This window comes from Paroedura picta, chromosome 2 (assembly GCF_049243985.1).
Source record: "Paroedura picta isolate Pp20150507F chromosome 2, Ppicta_v3.0, whole genome shotgun sequence".
Lineage (NCBI taxonomy): Eukaryota > Metazoa > Chordata > Lepidosauria > Squamata > Gekkonidae > Paroedura > Paroedura picta.
The window spans coordinates 10630861-10643470 of record NC_135370.1 but is presented as its reverse complement, the minus strand read 5'-3'; the positions used below and the strand labels follow the sequence as shown (position 1 = coordinate 10643470).

General features: G+C 50.5%; 1 protein-coding gene across 9 annotated transcripts in view; it reads right to left on the bottom strand.

Annotated features, from left to right (window-relative positions):
- ANKRD44 (ankyrin repeat domain 44) overlaps positions 1-12318 on the bottom strand; it is a 158726-nt gene extending 146408 nt beyond the window's left edge. For all 9 annotated transcript variants that reach the window (XR_013227993.1, XM_077319352.1, XM_077319358.1 and 6 more), the window contains exon 1: positions 12190-12318. Coding sequence is in view for 8 of the 9 variants with exons in the window: in XM_077319352.1 (XP_077175467.1) it covers positions 12190-12216 (27 nt within the window). In the remaining variant the exon portion in view is untranslated. The remainder of the gene's footprint in view (positions 1-12189) is intronic.
- Positions 12319-12610: the final 292 nt, after the last annotated feature.

Here is a 12610-nt window from a genome sequence, read left to right as displayed (position 1 = left end):
CTGCAAATTTGCTCAGTGTACCCTCTATCAGCTCATCCAAATCATTAATGGAAATGCTAACAAATACCAGCCCCAGCACAGAACCCTGCAGGACACCGCTGGTCCCTCCCTCCAAGATGAAGAGGAACCACTGATGGGCACATACTGCAGCTCTTCACTGAAGCTACATCTAGGGCTGCCAACTCTAGGTTCAGATTCGAGGTTAGAACTCAGAAGTGGTGGTTTCAGGATGGACCTCTGCAGGGTATAACGCCCTGCAATCCACCTTCCCAAGTAGCCATTTTCTCCAAGCAAAGAGGAACGAATGTTTTAAATAAAGAGACAAATAAATAAATAATCAATTTCTGTAGTCCAGTGATCAGCTGTAATGCCAGGAGATCCCCAGCTCCCTACCTGGAGGTTGGCAACCCTACCTGCTCCTCTCGCAGCTGAGTGATTCAGAGATCAGCAAGGGCAATAGCAAAACAATCAACACAACAGCGGGAATATAAAAATCAATATGAACGATGGAGTCTTGAGACAAGCAACGGAACACGCATGTGCCAAAACTGTGAGGTTTTTCAATTGCTAGTTGTGTTGCATCTGTGGCTCAAAATCTAAACTCTGCCTGCCACAAAGAGTACAGGTAACTGCAAACAGATGTCAGGGCCCAAGCTCCTGCCATGAGTTGAAGGTTTCCATGCCAAAGCATAGAGGCAAAAATAAATACCTTCTGGCTGACCCATTTTAGCAAATTGTTATTGCCGGCATCCAGCAAGCAGATTGCTCCAACTCCGATCCTCCGGCATCTTCGGAGATGGGGGAACAGCCAGTCTCAAACAAAACGTACCACAGCTCCTTTGTTCCCAGGGAGCTTCTTTCGGATCAGCAGGTTTTAATATACATGGCATAAGCGAACAACAGGCAGATTCCTATTGCATTGTGGGAGTCAGGTGGTCCAAGCACAGTGCCTCAAAGCCTAAACTCTGGGGCTCTGAAGGTGACTAAACAAGAGGGGATCTCAAAGGCACAGTTGGGTACTTTTGGGGTGGGAGACAGGACTGCAGCCATAAATATTTTATTGGTGGGTAGGGGATTAATGCAGTGGTGTGAACACATCATTATCCATTTTGTTTGGTGTAGTGGTTAGGAGTGCGGACTTCTAATCTAGCAAACCAGGTCTGATTCCCCGCTCCTCCATGTGCAGCCAGCTGCGTGACCTTGGGCTCCCCACAGCACTGATAAAGCTGTTCTGACTGAGCAGGAATATCAGGGCTCTCTCAGCCTCACCTCCCTCACAGGGTGTCTGCTGTGGGGAGAGGAAGGGAAGGCGGATGTAAGCTGCTTTGAGACTCCTTCAGGTAGAGAAAAGCGGCATATAAGAACCAACTCTTCTTCTTCTTCAGTAATCTCAGGGCTCTCTCAGCCTCACCCACCTCACAGGGTGTCTGTTGTTAGGAGAGGAAAGGGAAGGCAAATCTAAGCCGTGTATATTAAAACTTGCTGATCCAAAATAAACTCCCTGGGAACAAAGGAGCTGTGGTGAAAATCCTACAGATATATGACCCAGTGAGGAGTCACTAGCCCAAGAGATGCATGCGCCACACTAACTGGTCCAGCCCAGGAGGCACTAGCAGACTCTTCCTAGTTTTCAAAGCAACATATTTCAACAGAACGTTGTTTCACAATCTTTGCTTCCTCTTAACACTGCTGCACCAAGAGGAAGTGGGTATTAAAAAAATCCCTTCAGGCTACATATAATTGTAAAATTTGCTTCATAGCAACTGTTTTTAGGCATATACAAGCTGGCTAGCTCGATCTTGTCGGATTTCAGAAACTAAGCAGGGTCAGCCTTAGGAGAGCCAGAGGAAGTCCAGGGTCGCTACGCAGAGGTAGGAAATGGCAAACCACCTCTGTAAGCCATTGGCCCTGAACCGGATAGCTCAGGCTTGGCCAGTCTCATCAGATCTGAGAAGGTAAGTTGGATCAAGCCCTGGTTAGTCCTTGGGCAGGAAACCACCAAGGAAGACAAGGGTCACCATGCAGAGGTAAACCACCTCTGAGCATCTCTTGCCTTGACAACCTACAGGACTGCCCATCAATCAGCTATGATCTGACTGCAAAACAAAAAACGCTGCTTCTGAATTGCTCCATTCATCAACACACTGGAAGCCCATCCAGTTAACTGCCAGAGATTTCTTTTTATTCAGGGGACGGCCCCATTACTTCTGCAAGTAGCAGTCACTATATTCCATTTTCATGGCTGTGGTTTTTAAACTAATGCAGCATTTGTGGTTTTCATTTGTCCTTGCCCTAATTGTTGTAATTGTTAGTGTTATGTTTTTCAATACAGGACTGGAATGACAATATGAGAAACTCTGCATATCCATAAATGGTGTGTGCCATTCGGGCAGCTGTTGAGACAAGGGACCAGGCTGCGCTGATGGGAGGAATAGCCTATGCTGAGCATTCGGCAGCAAGGCTAGGCGGTCATTCAGGGAGTGGTTCCTCAGTGGAAGAAGGGAGAAGACTGTATGGCTTTGTACCCCCATGGAGTTCCTCATCAGGGGTGGGCAAACTGTGGCCCTCCAGATGCCCATGGACTACAATTCCCATGAGCCCCTGCCAGCAAATGCTGGCAGGGGCTCATGGGAATTGTAGTCCATGGGCATCTGGAGGGCCACAGTTTACCCACCCCTGGTCTATTTAAGTGTATAGTCATAGACTAGAGTACCCCTTGGAAGTACCAGTAGACTTCCATGTAGCCCAGGTAGTTCAAGAGGCACCAGTGTACCATTTTTCATTTGGGGGCTACCTATGAAACCCAGTGCAGCAATTTTGAATAAGGTCATGGTGACCTTCTTACCTTGGCTGGGTTTATGACACTCGTATGCACAAAACAGCACTCCCACAAATTTGCAACACTGTGCATTTCTGTGGCATTATTTTGGGCATCAGTGGCAAGTAAATATGTCTATATGATGACTAGTCCCCAGTATTCTGTTGTTTATCTCACTCTCCAGTGTAGCCTTTCTCAATTTTTTTAACCATTGAGAAACCCCTGAAATGTTCTTCAGGCTGCAAAAACCTGCAGAAGTGGTGCAATCATGCAGGATATGGTTGGGAAGCATAGCTGTGCACATGCCCATCTGGGGCCCCTCCCCTTCCCACCCCCTCCAGGCCCAGCATTGGCCACTTGGGGGGGGGGGAAGGCAGGTTGACATGTCCATATATGGTCATATCACCCAATGAATTTTTAACAATTTAAAAAATATATACACACAGTTAATTAACTCCTACCTATATGGGAAACCATTCCAAGGCCATCAGGAAACCCTAGGGCAGGGGTGGTCAAACTGCAGCCCTCCAAATGCCCATGGACTACAATTCCCATGAGCCCCAGCATTCGCTGGCAGGGGCTCGTGGGAATTGTAGTCCATGGGCATCTGGAGGGCCGCAGTTTGCCTACCCCTGGTCTATTTAAGTGTATAGTCATAGACCAGAGTACAAAACCGTAAGAGATAAAAACAAAACGCCTGTAATATTTTAAGGTCAGTTTGTACATATATTAAGATAACGCTAAAAAGATACCATTATAAAAATTAACAGAAAAAAATTAACCGATTAAAAGATTAAGGCTCAGAATTCTAGAGCTTTAATAACATTTCCTGTCCTTCTGACCAATCACCAGGGCACAGAATTTCGCCGTCTGCAGAGAGACCTGAGGCTTTTCATCGTGGAGTCCTCCAATCTGCTCTGCATTGGCTTGATGTGGCATCATGCCTATTAGCGGGTGGATAAGTTAGGAACGCCCTTGGTTGTAAAGTGGGCAGCGAAAGAAAATACGTTCTGTCACCTCTACTTCCTTAGAGGAAAGGAACAGAGTCTCTCTGTAAGACGGATTCTTTTGTATCTGCCGAAGGCATCGTAGAACATCAAGCCAGAATGAACGCTCTTCTGTTTTATTGTTTTATTTATTTATTTTATATACCGCCCTCCCCGAAGGAGAGGAGAGGAATGTCTGTGGAGGCACATAACATGCACAGACCAATTGGGCTCCAAAAGGCAAACAGATGAGACCTTATCCTACCTCTGCATCTCACCTTTACTTCTAAGAATCTCCTGTCAGCATGCCTTTAGTCTGCCCATCACAACACCCCTGTGAAACCGGGAGCAATCTTGTCAATGAGATCAGATTTTATTGTTTTAGCCATAGGCAATCACAATACAGTCACATGGACCGAGTATACAAAAACAAGATAAAATAAGTCAGATTCTAAAATCAGAGGACTAAAATCGGCTAATAAATACAGCGACAGGATTAACATTAAATGCCTTTATCCTGGGCATTTCCAGCACTGGCACATTGCTGCTGGCTTGCTCTAGCATATCCCTCAAAATCCAGCTGTCACACTTGTTTCCAGCCCTATGCTGGTATAACACAGAACATGTGGAAGGAAGGCAGCTTTTGCTGAGTATTTTGTTTGCTTCTTTTGCCAACGGAAAGAACTAAGTCACTTATTACAGCATACCGCCGTTGAAAGCTTGCTTCATCACAGAGCCAAAGGAAATGGTTTGTCGACAGTGAACACTCTTCCTTAGATTAAGAAGCGATATGCATGCAGCATCCAGGTGGAAAGGGCACCAAGAATGGACTCAGTCACCCAAATATAGCCAATGAAAACAAAGGATACTTATTTGGAGAGCAAAGAGGGTGCAACATCTTATTTTGCACGGAAGCCTCAATCGCCGTGCCCAGGGATTAGTCAATGCAAGCCTTGCACAAACAACTAACTCTCCCTAACGTTGGTTCTCCATTGGATTCCATGTTCTCAAGGTGTCTTCGATGGAAGCCTTGCCTTAGCATCATGAAAGCCAAGCCCAGATGCCTCGAGCTCATCGCACCAGATGAAATCAAGAGCAACAACCGCACAAAAATATGCCAGCTATCACTAAAGCCACTAGAAAGGATGGCCATTTGAGACATGCATGGATGTGATTTATCAAATGTGTTGTCAAGTGATGCCTTGGTGTGTGTGGACAAGCCACAACAGATGAACTACCACAGGTAGTCCTTTCATTATTCCATGTGACAGTAACTCTGAAAACAACCGATTTCAGAAACCGTCATACATTAATCATGGAGGTTTTAGTCAGTCTATTCAATGGCACACCATTGTCAACAAAACTTTGCTCATGGAAGGGATCCTTTTCCACCTCCTCATTCTTCCCACAGTCTGCCGCACTCCTGGGGTTAAAGGGTTAAAAATAAAGGGCACTTCCACAAACACTAAATAAAGCACACGCAATCCACTTCCAATGCAAACTAGATTTTGTGGTGTGAAATGGCAAAATCCACTTGCAAACAATTGCTGAAATTGTTTGAAAATGTATCATCATCATCATCCGTAAACCGCTCCTGCGGAGTGGTAGAAATAAAAGAGTAAGGGCTAAAGGGGAGGAGAAAGGGCGGGCTTTGTCCGGGATAAAAACTTGGAGGGCCCAATCAGGAGCTGCAAAGCAGCTCCTGATTGGGCCCTCCGAATGTCAATCCAGGGCCAATCCAGGGCCCAACGAGCCGCCGATCATCCTCCCCGGGGCCTGGGGAGCGTTTTTCCTCCCCCCCAAGCAAAAATGCTCCCCAGGCCTCGGGGAGGCTTTTCCCCTGGGTGGGGGAGGAAAATTACTCCCCAGGCCCCTGGGATGGCCCTCCCCGAGCCCTGGAGAGACTTTTCCCCTGGTCCCTGGGGAGACTTTTTCCCTGGGGGGGGGAGTTCAGGGGGCCCAGCCCTTCCCACCCGCCCAGGGTGGTTGGGAACGGCTAGCACCCGCTGTATTTTTTTTAACAGCAGGCTTTATTACTAGTTTAGAATAAAACAACACAAGAAAACAGGTCTCTCTCTTTAGCCTAAGATATCCATGGCATTTAGTACATGGGCTGCAATGAGGGAGAGAAGCAAGACAGTTTGCCCTTCCCCCTTTTTGTGCCAGTGGAAAAGTTGGTAGGATCCTGTCCAGGAGAACCCAGGAAGCTGAGCTTGGCAACCAACCAGAAGGTCAGGGGCTGGGAGGGAGTAGGAGGGACATCATGTGCATCATTACGTCACTTCTGGGGAAAACTTGGAAGTGACAAGGGGTTAGTTCTAGGAATCACTAGAAACATGGATAAACCAATCCTAGAGCTAACACCCCCTCCCTCTGTCCATAAAAACCATAGAGTTGCAGGTGATTCCTATGATTCCTAGAGTTTCAGGGGATTTCTATGTAACATCCAGGTTTTCCCCAGAAGTCATGTAAAAACATATGTGATGTTGCTGTTTTTTCTTTACTTTTAAATTCTCTCCATGCAACAAGACCTGCGGGGAGATGATCCCCCACTTCTTCTAGGAACTAACAAGCTTACCTAAGATACTGGTTGATAGAAACCTAAAGCACATTGCCCTAAGAGAGCATATTTCAAAGAGGCCAGCCCATCCCCAACAGGCCCACTGAGAGAAATCCAGCAACAAGAACGGGTAGGTGGGCAAGACAATTATGACAAAGATATATATGGACATGAACCATACAGTCTGGTCAATTCAGTCAACTGGAGTGCTGTTAATTCCTAATGTAGCAAGCCAAGGAGTAGAGTCACCCTGTTTTTGAATTGACTGCCATAGGACCAGGATCACAGCTGGGGTCAGGACAGATCCAGCCAATAGCTGGACATTCAAATCCTGAGGCACATGATAATAATCCCTTTCATCTGCCTTTCCTCTTCCTGGGAAAGCTGTCAGAAACATTCCGTTGGTTCAGAACAGGGGTAGTCAAACTGCGGCCCTCCAGATATCCATGGACTACAATTCCCAGGAGCCCCTGCCAGCATTCACTGGCAGGGGCTCCTGGGAATTGTAGTCCATGGACATCTGGAGGGCCGCAGTTTGACTACCCCTGGTTCAGAAGGTTCAGACTCATTGGCCATTCATGACAATGTGGGAAAGGGGTGCCCGCGGGTGCCAAGGGGCTCACCCGTACTTCCCCTGCTGCTCACCCAGGAAGAGCCTTTTGTGGCGCAGAGTGGTAAGGCAGCAGACATGCAGTCTGAAGCTCTGCCCGTGGGGCTGGGAGTTCGATCCCAGCAGCCGGCTCAAGGTTGACTCAGCCTTCCATCCTTCCGAGGTCGGTAAAATGAGTACCCAGCTTGCTTGCTGAGGGGTAAACGGTAATGACTGGGGAAGGCACTGGCAAACCACCCCGTATTGAGTCTGCCATGAAAACGCCAGAGGCCGTCACCCCAAGGGTCAGGCATGACCCGGTGCTTGCACAGGGGATACCTTTACCTTTTTAACCTTTTGTTAGGGCTTCCCTTGACCCTCTATGTTTGGCGAGAAGACTGGTTTCTGATTTGTTTTCGTGGGGTTGCGTGTCTCCGGAGGGATAGCCCCAATCTCTACTTACGGCATCTCACAGCTACCCATTCCGGTTGTTAGTTATATGTAGGGTATGATCTGTTGTGTGTTTTTTGGTTCTGGAGGGTGGCTCCAATCGCCAGCTGTGGCATCTCAGGGTTGCCCAGTCCAGGCATGTCTTGCGTGTTGAGTCTGTTTAAGTGTTAGATCATATTGTGCATTGGGAGAGGGATCTCAGTTGGATTGATTAGATGTAGTTGATGGCATTGATTTATGCATAGGTTGTCTTGGTCACTGAGTTATTTTTGATTAACAAATTGAATTAATTGGGGGGAATCGATGTGGGTGGGAGTTGATTAAGGGTAGTCACTTTGGGTTAAAGAGGGCAATCAAATTTGAATTAGATTGGAGGGGGAGGTTTGTTGAATTAATATGCTTTCCTCCAGTCTTCTGGCACCTCTCCAGTCCTCCAAAGTTGATGGACAAGGGTACCGCAGGTTCTCCAGAAAGTTCTTTGAGTACTCTCAAGTGCACAGTACCCAGCCCAGGGGATTTGAACTCATCCATTGCAGCCAGGTGCCTCTCAACAACCTCTCTGTCAATGTCACCCTGCCACCCAGACACTATACATTGCCTACTACTTTCCCTAGATGTGTCCATATTCTTCTGAGAAAACACAGAGGCAAAAAAAAAAAGAAGAGTTGGTTCTTATATGCTGCTTTTCTCTACCTGAAGGAGTCTCAAAGCAACTTACAGTCGCCTTCACTTTCCTCTCCCCACAACAGACTGTAAGCTAAATATGAGCAGAGAATGTGATGCAGCAGTAAAGAAGGCAAATGCAGACCCCACTTGGGAGTACTGTGAGCAGTTCTGGAGGCCTCACTCCAAAAAGGATGGGGACAAAACGGAGAGAGTGTAGAAGAGCATGACAAGGATGACCTGGGGGGCCTAGGGACCAAGCCCTACGAGAAAAGACTGAGGGACTTCGGAAGGTTCAGCCTGGAGAAGAGGAAGTAGAGAGGGGACATGTTTGCTCCCTTTAAATACCTGAAAGGCTGTAACTTGGAGGACAGCAGGAAGTGGTTCCTGTTGGCAGTAGAGGATAGGACCTGCAGTAAAGGGTTTAAACTATGTGAAGAATGGTAATGACTGCATATCGGAGGGAAAAATTCACAGTCCAAGCAGTGAAATTGGCTGCCTAAGGAGGTGGTGAGCTCTCCCTCACTGGCGGTCTTTAAGCAGCAGCTGGACAGATACTTCTCACGGTGGCTTTAGGCTAATCCAGCATTGAGCAGGGGGTCATACTAGATGGCCTGTTTGGCCTCTTTTTATTGTATGATTCTACAATCGCTTACTAGGGCTATGACTGTTTGTCAGAATGACTGGAAACATTCTCATTGCTGCTGGTTGGAGAGTTCTGCAGATTTTGTTGTTGTTGTTTGTTGATAACCTCTTGAAACTTGCCCTAAACATCAGATGTCTGTTTGGTCCTCTTGTGCTCACCCTCAATTAGCAGGTCCTGCTCCCAGTCTCTTCTTAGTCCACCCAACCCTTGTTCCTGGCTGCCTCCAAGTTCTTATTTCTGGCAAGATAAAAAGGAAACCGGAAGCACCCAAACAGATAGCCTGCACTTCAAGCAGACATCCCTCGGGGTTTGCAAGAATTGGCACCTGTCTTGCCCACGGTTTTGATATCTGCCAAGTTAGGCCCCACAAGATGCCAATGCAGCAAAGCTCTCAGAGTTCATTCCTTATCCCCTTCCCTGTCAGCAGCAAAAATTAATTTCTTCTGGCAGGGGTTTAGCAAAGGTTTCAAACCTTTTACGTTGTAATTTGCAGAGGGATTGTGCTGAAGACACGATTTCAAGCTAAGAGCTTCAGTGCGGAAACGTGGCACTTTTATCAGCTGAGCCCAGATACTGCTGATATTAGTGGCAGCCTGGAGGTTCAGTGCATGAAGCCTACCTGGATTTCCTGATTTATTAGACACTTTGCAGGGCGCCGAGAAAGTCTCCCGGTGTGAAACAATTTCATCATTAGCTAGACATGTCAAATGTGAAAATGGGGGGCAGTAATTGAGGGGGAATGAGCCTCTTGTGGCGCAGAGTGGTAAGGCAGCCGTCTGAAAGCTTTGCCCATGAGGCTGGGAGTTCAATCCCAGCAGCCGGCTCAAGGTTGACTCAGCCTTCCATCCTTCCGAGGTCGGTAAAATGAGTACCCAGCTTGCTGCTGGGGGGTAAACGGTAAGGACTGGGGAAGGCACTGGCAAACCACCCCGTATTGAGTCTGCCATGAAAACGCTGGAGGGCGTCACCCCAAGGGTCAGACATGACTCAGTGCTTGCACAGGGGATACCTTTACCTTTTTAATCGAGGGGGAATGATAACTCGAAAGCAGGTACTCTTGGATTTTAGTTAATTTTAAAAATGGATTGCTCTGCACTTCCACCTCCGCTCTGACACAGCCAAATTTCTGAGCATGTGCGGAAAGCGACAGATGTACAGGCTCACCCCCTACAAACAAGACCTCTAGATCTTTATCTGCCCCCAAACTGACTTTATCTACAATGTTTGCATTGTCTGCACGGGCCTGCAAGGCAGCTGAGACCCTGGGGCCACTTCCTCAACAAGGTCACCCTTCGACCCACACCCTGCTCAGTCTCACCCCTTGACTGGATGAGACCTTGTGTTGGAGACAACAAGAAACTTCCTTATTGGTTTATAAAGGCCAGCGAAAAGACGGTTGGAAAAAGGCTCACTGCATCACACAAGACCTGTATTTTGGGTATTTGGCTAAAAACAGTAGTTGGCCGTTCCATCTATGGATTCAGAGGGTTGTCCCTCTCTCTGCGCAAATCCTTTCCATTGAAAAACCTGACTGTAAACTGGAGCAATTCTTTACCAGAAGCAGCTGGTGGTGCCAGGGGTGTAGAGAGACTGGGCAAGGGGTAGATGTGACACTGGGAAATGGGCTCGTAGATGTGATGTCAGCAGATGCGACATTTATTTATTTGATTTATATCCTGCCACTCAGGGGGTAGTCAACCTGTGGTCCTCCAGATGTCCATGAACTACAATTCCCATGAGCCAGCATTTGCTGGCAGGGGCTCATGGGAATTGTAGTCCATGGACATCTGGAGGACCACAGGTTGACTACCCCTGCTGCCATTCATAGCAAGCCATCTTGTGGCAGGTTATACAGTAAAAACCCCACATAAAATACAGATCCCCATTGGTGAGAAAGCGAGACGTTAACATCAACATCCCTTCTGTGACACACACACACCACCAGCTTCTCGCCTCAGTCTGGATGGGCAGAAATTGCCCACTGAGGAAGGCCAATGACATCCTTGGTCACCCTTCATGCTTTAAAAATGGAGAGGGCCCTCTTCTCACATTAGCCAGATGAGTATAAGTCAGTCCCAGTTTCTGCCCTCCTACAGCGTGCTCCGAAGTTCACAAGCCATAGGAAAATACTGAGAAAAACACAACTAAATTCAGCACACAAAACAATGGCAGGGAAGGTTCCACAAGTGTCCAAAAGGCAGCTCTGTGGCTGAATTCATGATTAGCCGGAGACCACAGCTGCTCAGTGGGACCCCTCCAGAGAGGCAGATCGATGCATCTGCCATAATCTCTTGCAAATGGTCTGTGTAAGAACAGAAGCCATGCTGGGTCAGACCAGTGGCCCATCTAGTCCAACACTCTTTCCCACACAATGGCCCAAACCCAGGGGCCCTCAGGAGGTCCCCCAGTGGGGCCACAGCTCCCGAAGCTCTCCCGCTTTGGCCTCACAAGCACATAAAAGACAGAGCCCCCTGCCCCAGACATAAGAACCTAGGAGAAGCCATGTTGGATCAGGCCAGTGGCCCATCCCGTCCACCACTCTGTGTCCCCCAAGGCCAAAACCCAAAGGCCACCATGACAACCTCCACTGGGCCACAGCTCCAGAACCCCTGACACTCCCCCCCCTTGCACCAAGGATGCTGAGCATCTCTGCCTCAGGCATGAGAACCTAGGTCAGGGGGTAGTCAAACTGCGGCCCTCCAGATGTCCATGGACTACAATTCCCATGAGCCCCTGCCAGCGAATGCTGGCAGGGGCTCATGAGATTGTAGTCCATGGACATCTGGAGGGCCGCAGTTTGACTACCCCCTGGCCTAGGAGAAGCCCCTCCAGTCCAACCCTCTGCCCCACCGTGGCCAAGCACCAGGGGCCGTCAGGAGCCCCCCTCCCCATCCGGGCCAGAGCTCCAGGAGCGCCCCCCGCCCCGCTCCCCGAAGAAGAGCCAGACCGACAGCTCCGGGAATCTCCTTCCTCCTGCCGCCCCCGCCCCGTGTGCAGCTGTCAAGGGGGAGCCCGCGCAGGGGGGGGGGGCTGCCTCGGGGACAAAGCGGAGGCGAAAGGCCCGCCCCCCACCCCCCAAGGGAGGGAGGGAGGGAAGGCGGGGGGGGCGCAGGCTGAGCCATCCCAACCCCCCGCCCCCAAAGCCGGCTCTGGCCAGGAGGAGGAGGGCGGTGCGGCTGCCTCTCCGCCCGGGCAGCCTCCGGTCCCCACGGCGGGTGGGCGGCAGCCAGTGGGGGGTCCGCTGGGGGGGGGAAGGCCGCAAAAATGGTCGGGGAGGGGCTGGCAGGGAGGGGGCCGGAAGGAGGGCGAGCCCGAGGGGAGGGGAGGGGAGGGGAGGGGGCGACGTCCCTCCTGCCTGCAGGACCCCCGGGCAGGACCCCCGCCCCGACCGCGCTCCTCGCCGCCCCCGTCTGTCTGCAGGCAAAGGGAGGGAGGGAGGGAGGGGAGTCCGAAGAGCGGCGCCCTCCGCCCGCCTACCTGCTCGGCCAGCTTGAGGACGGCCATCCTCCGCCCGCCTGCCCGCCTGCCCGGCCCGAGGGCGCCTCTGCGGGAGAAAGACGAGCGGAAGGGAGGGGGAGGGGGGGAGGAGCGCCTCCCCAACGCCACGCCCACTCCGGCCCCCGCCACGCCCCCGGACGCCGCCGCCGCAGGACAGCAGGAGGGCAGAGCAGCCCGGCCCGGGGGGGGGAAGGGGGGGTCCAGAGAGAGGGAGCCCCGCCCCGCCCCTTTGGCCCCGCCCTGCGCCCGGGGGTGGGAGGGGGTTGACTCTCTTGCGGAGCGCCGGAAGGGGGAGGGGCTGCGGAGGGCGCTCGCTGCTTCGGGGGTCCCTGGGGGATGGGGGCGCCCTCCGGAGGCCCTCCCCGCCGGGAGATGGCAACTCCGCCCCCACCCCAGTCAT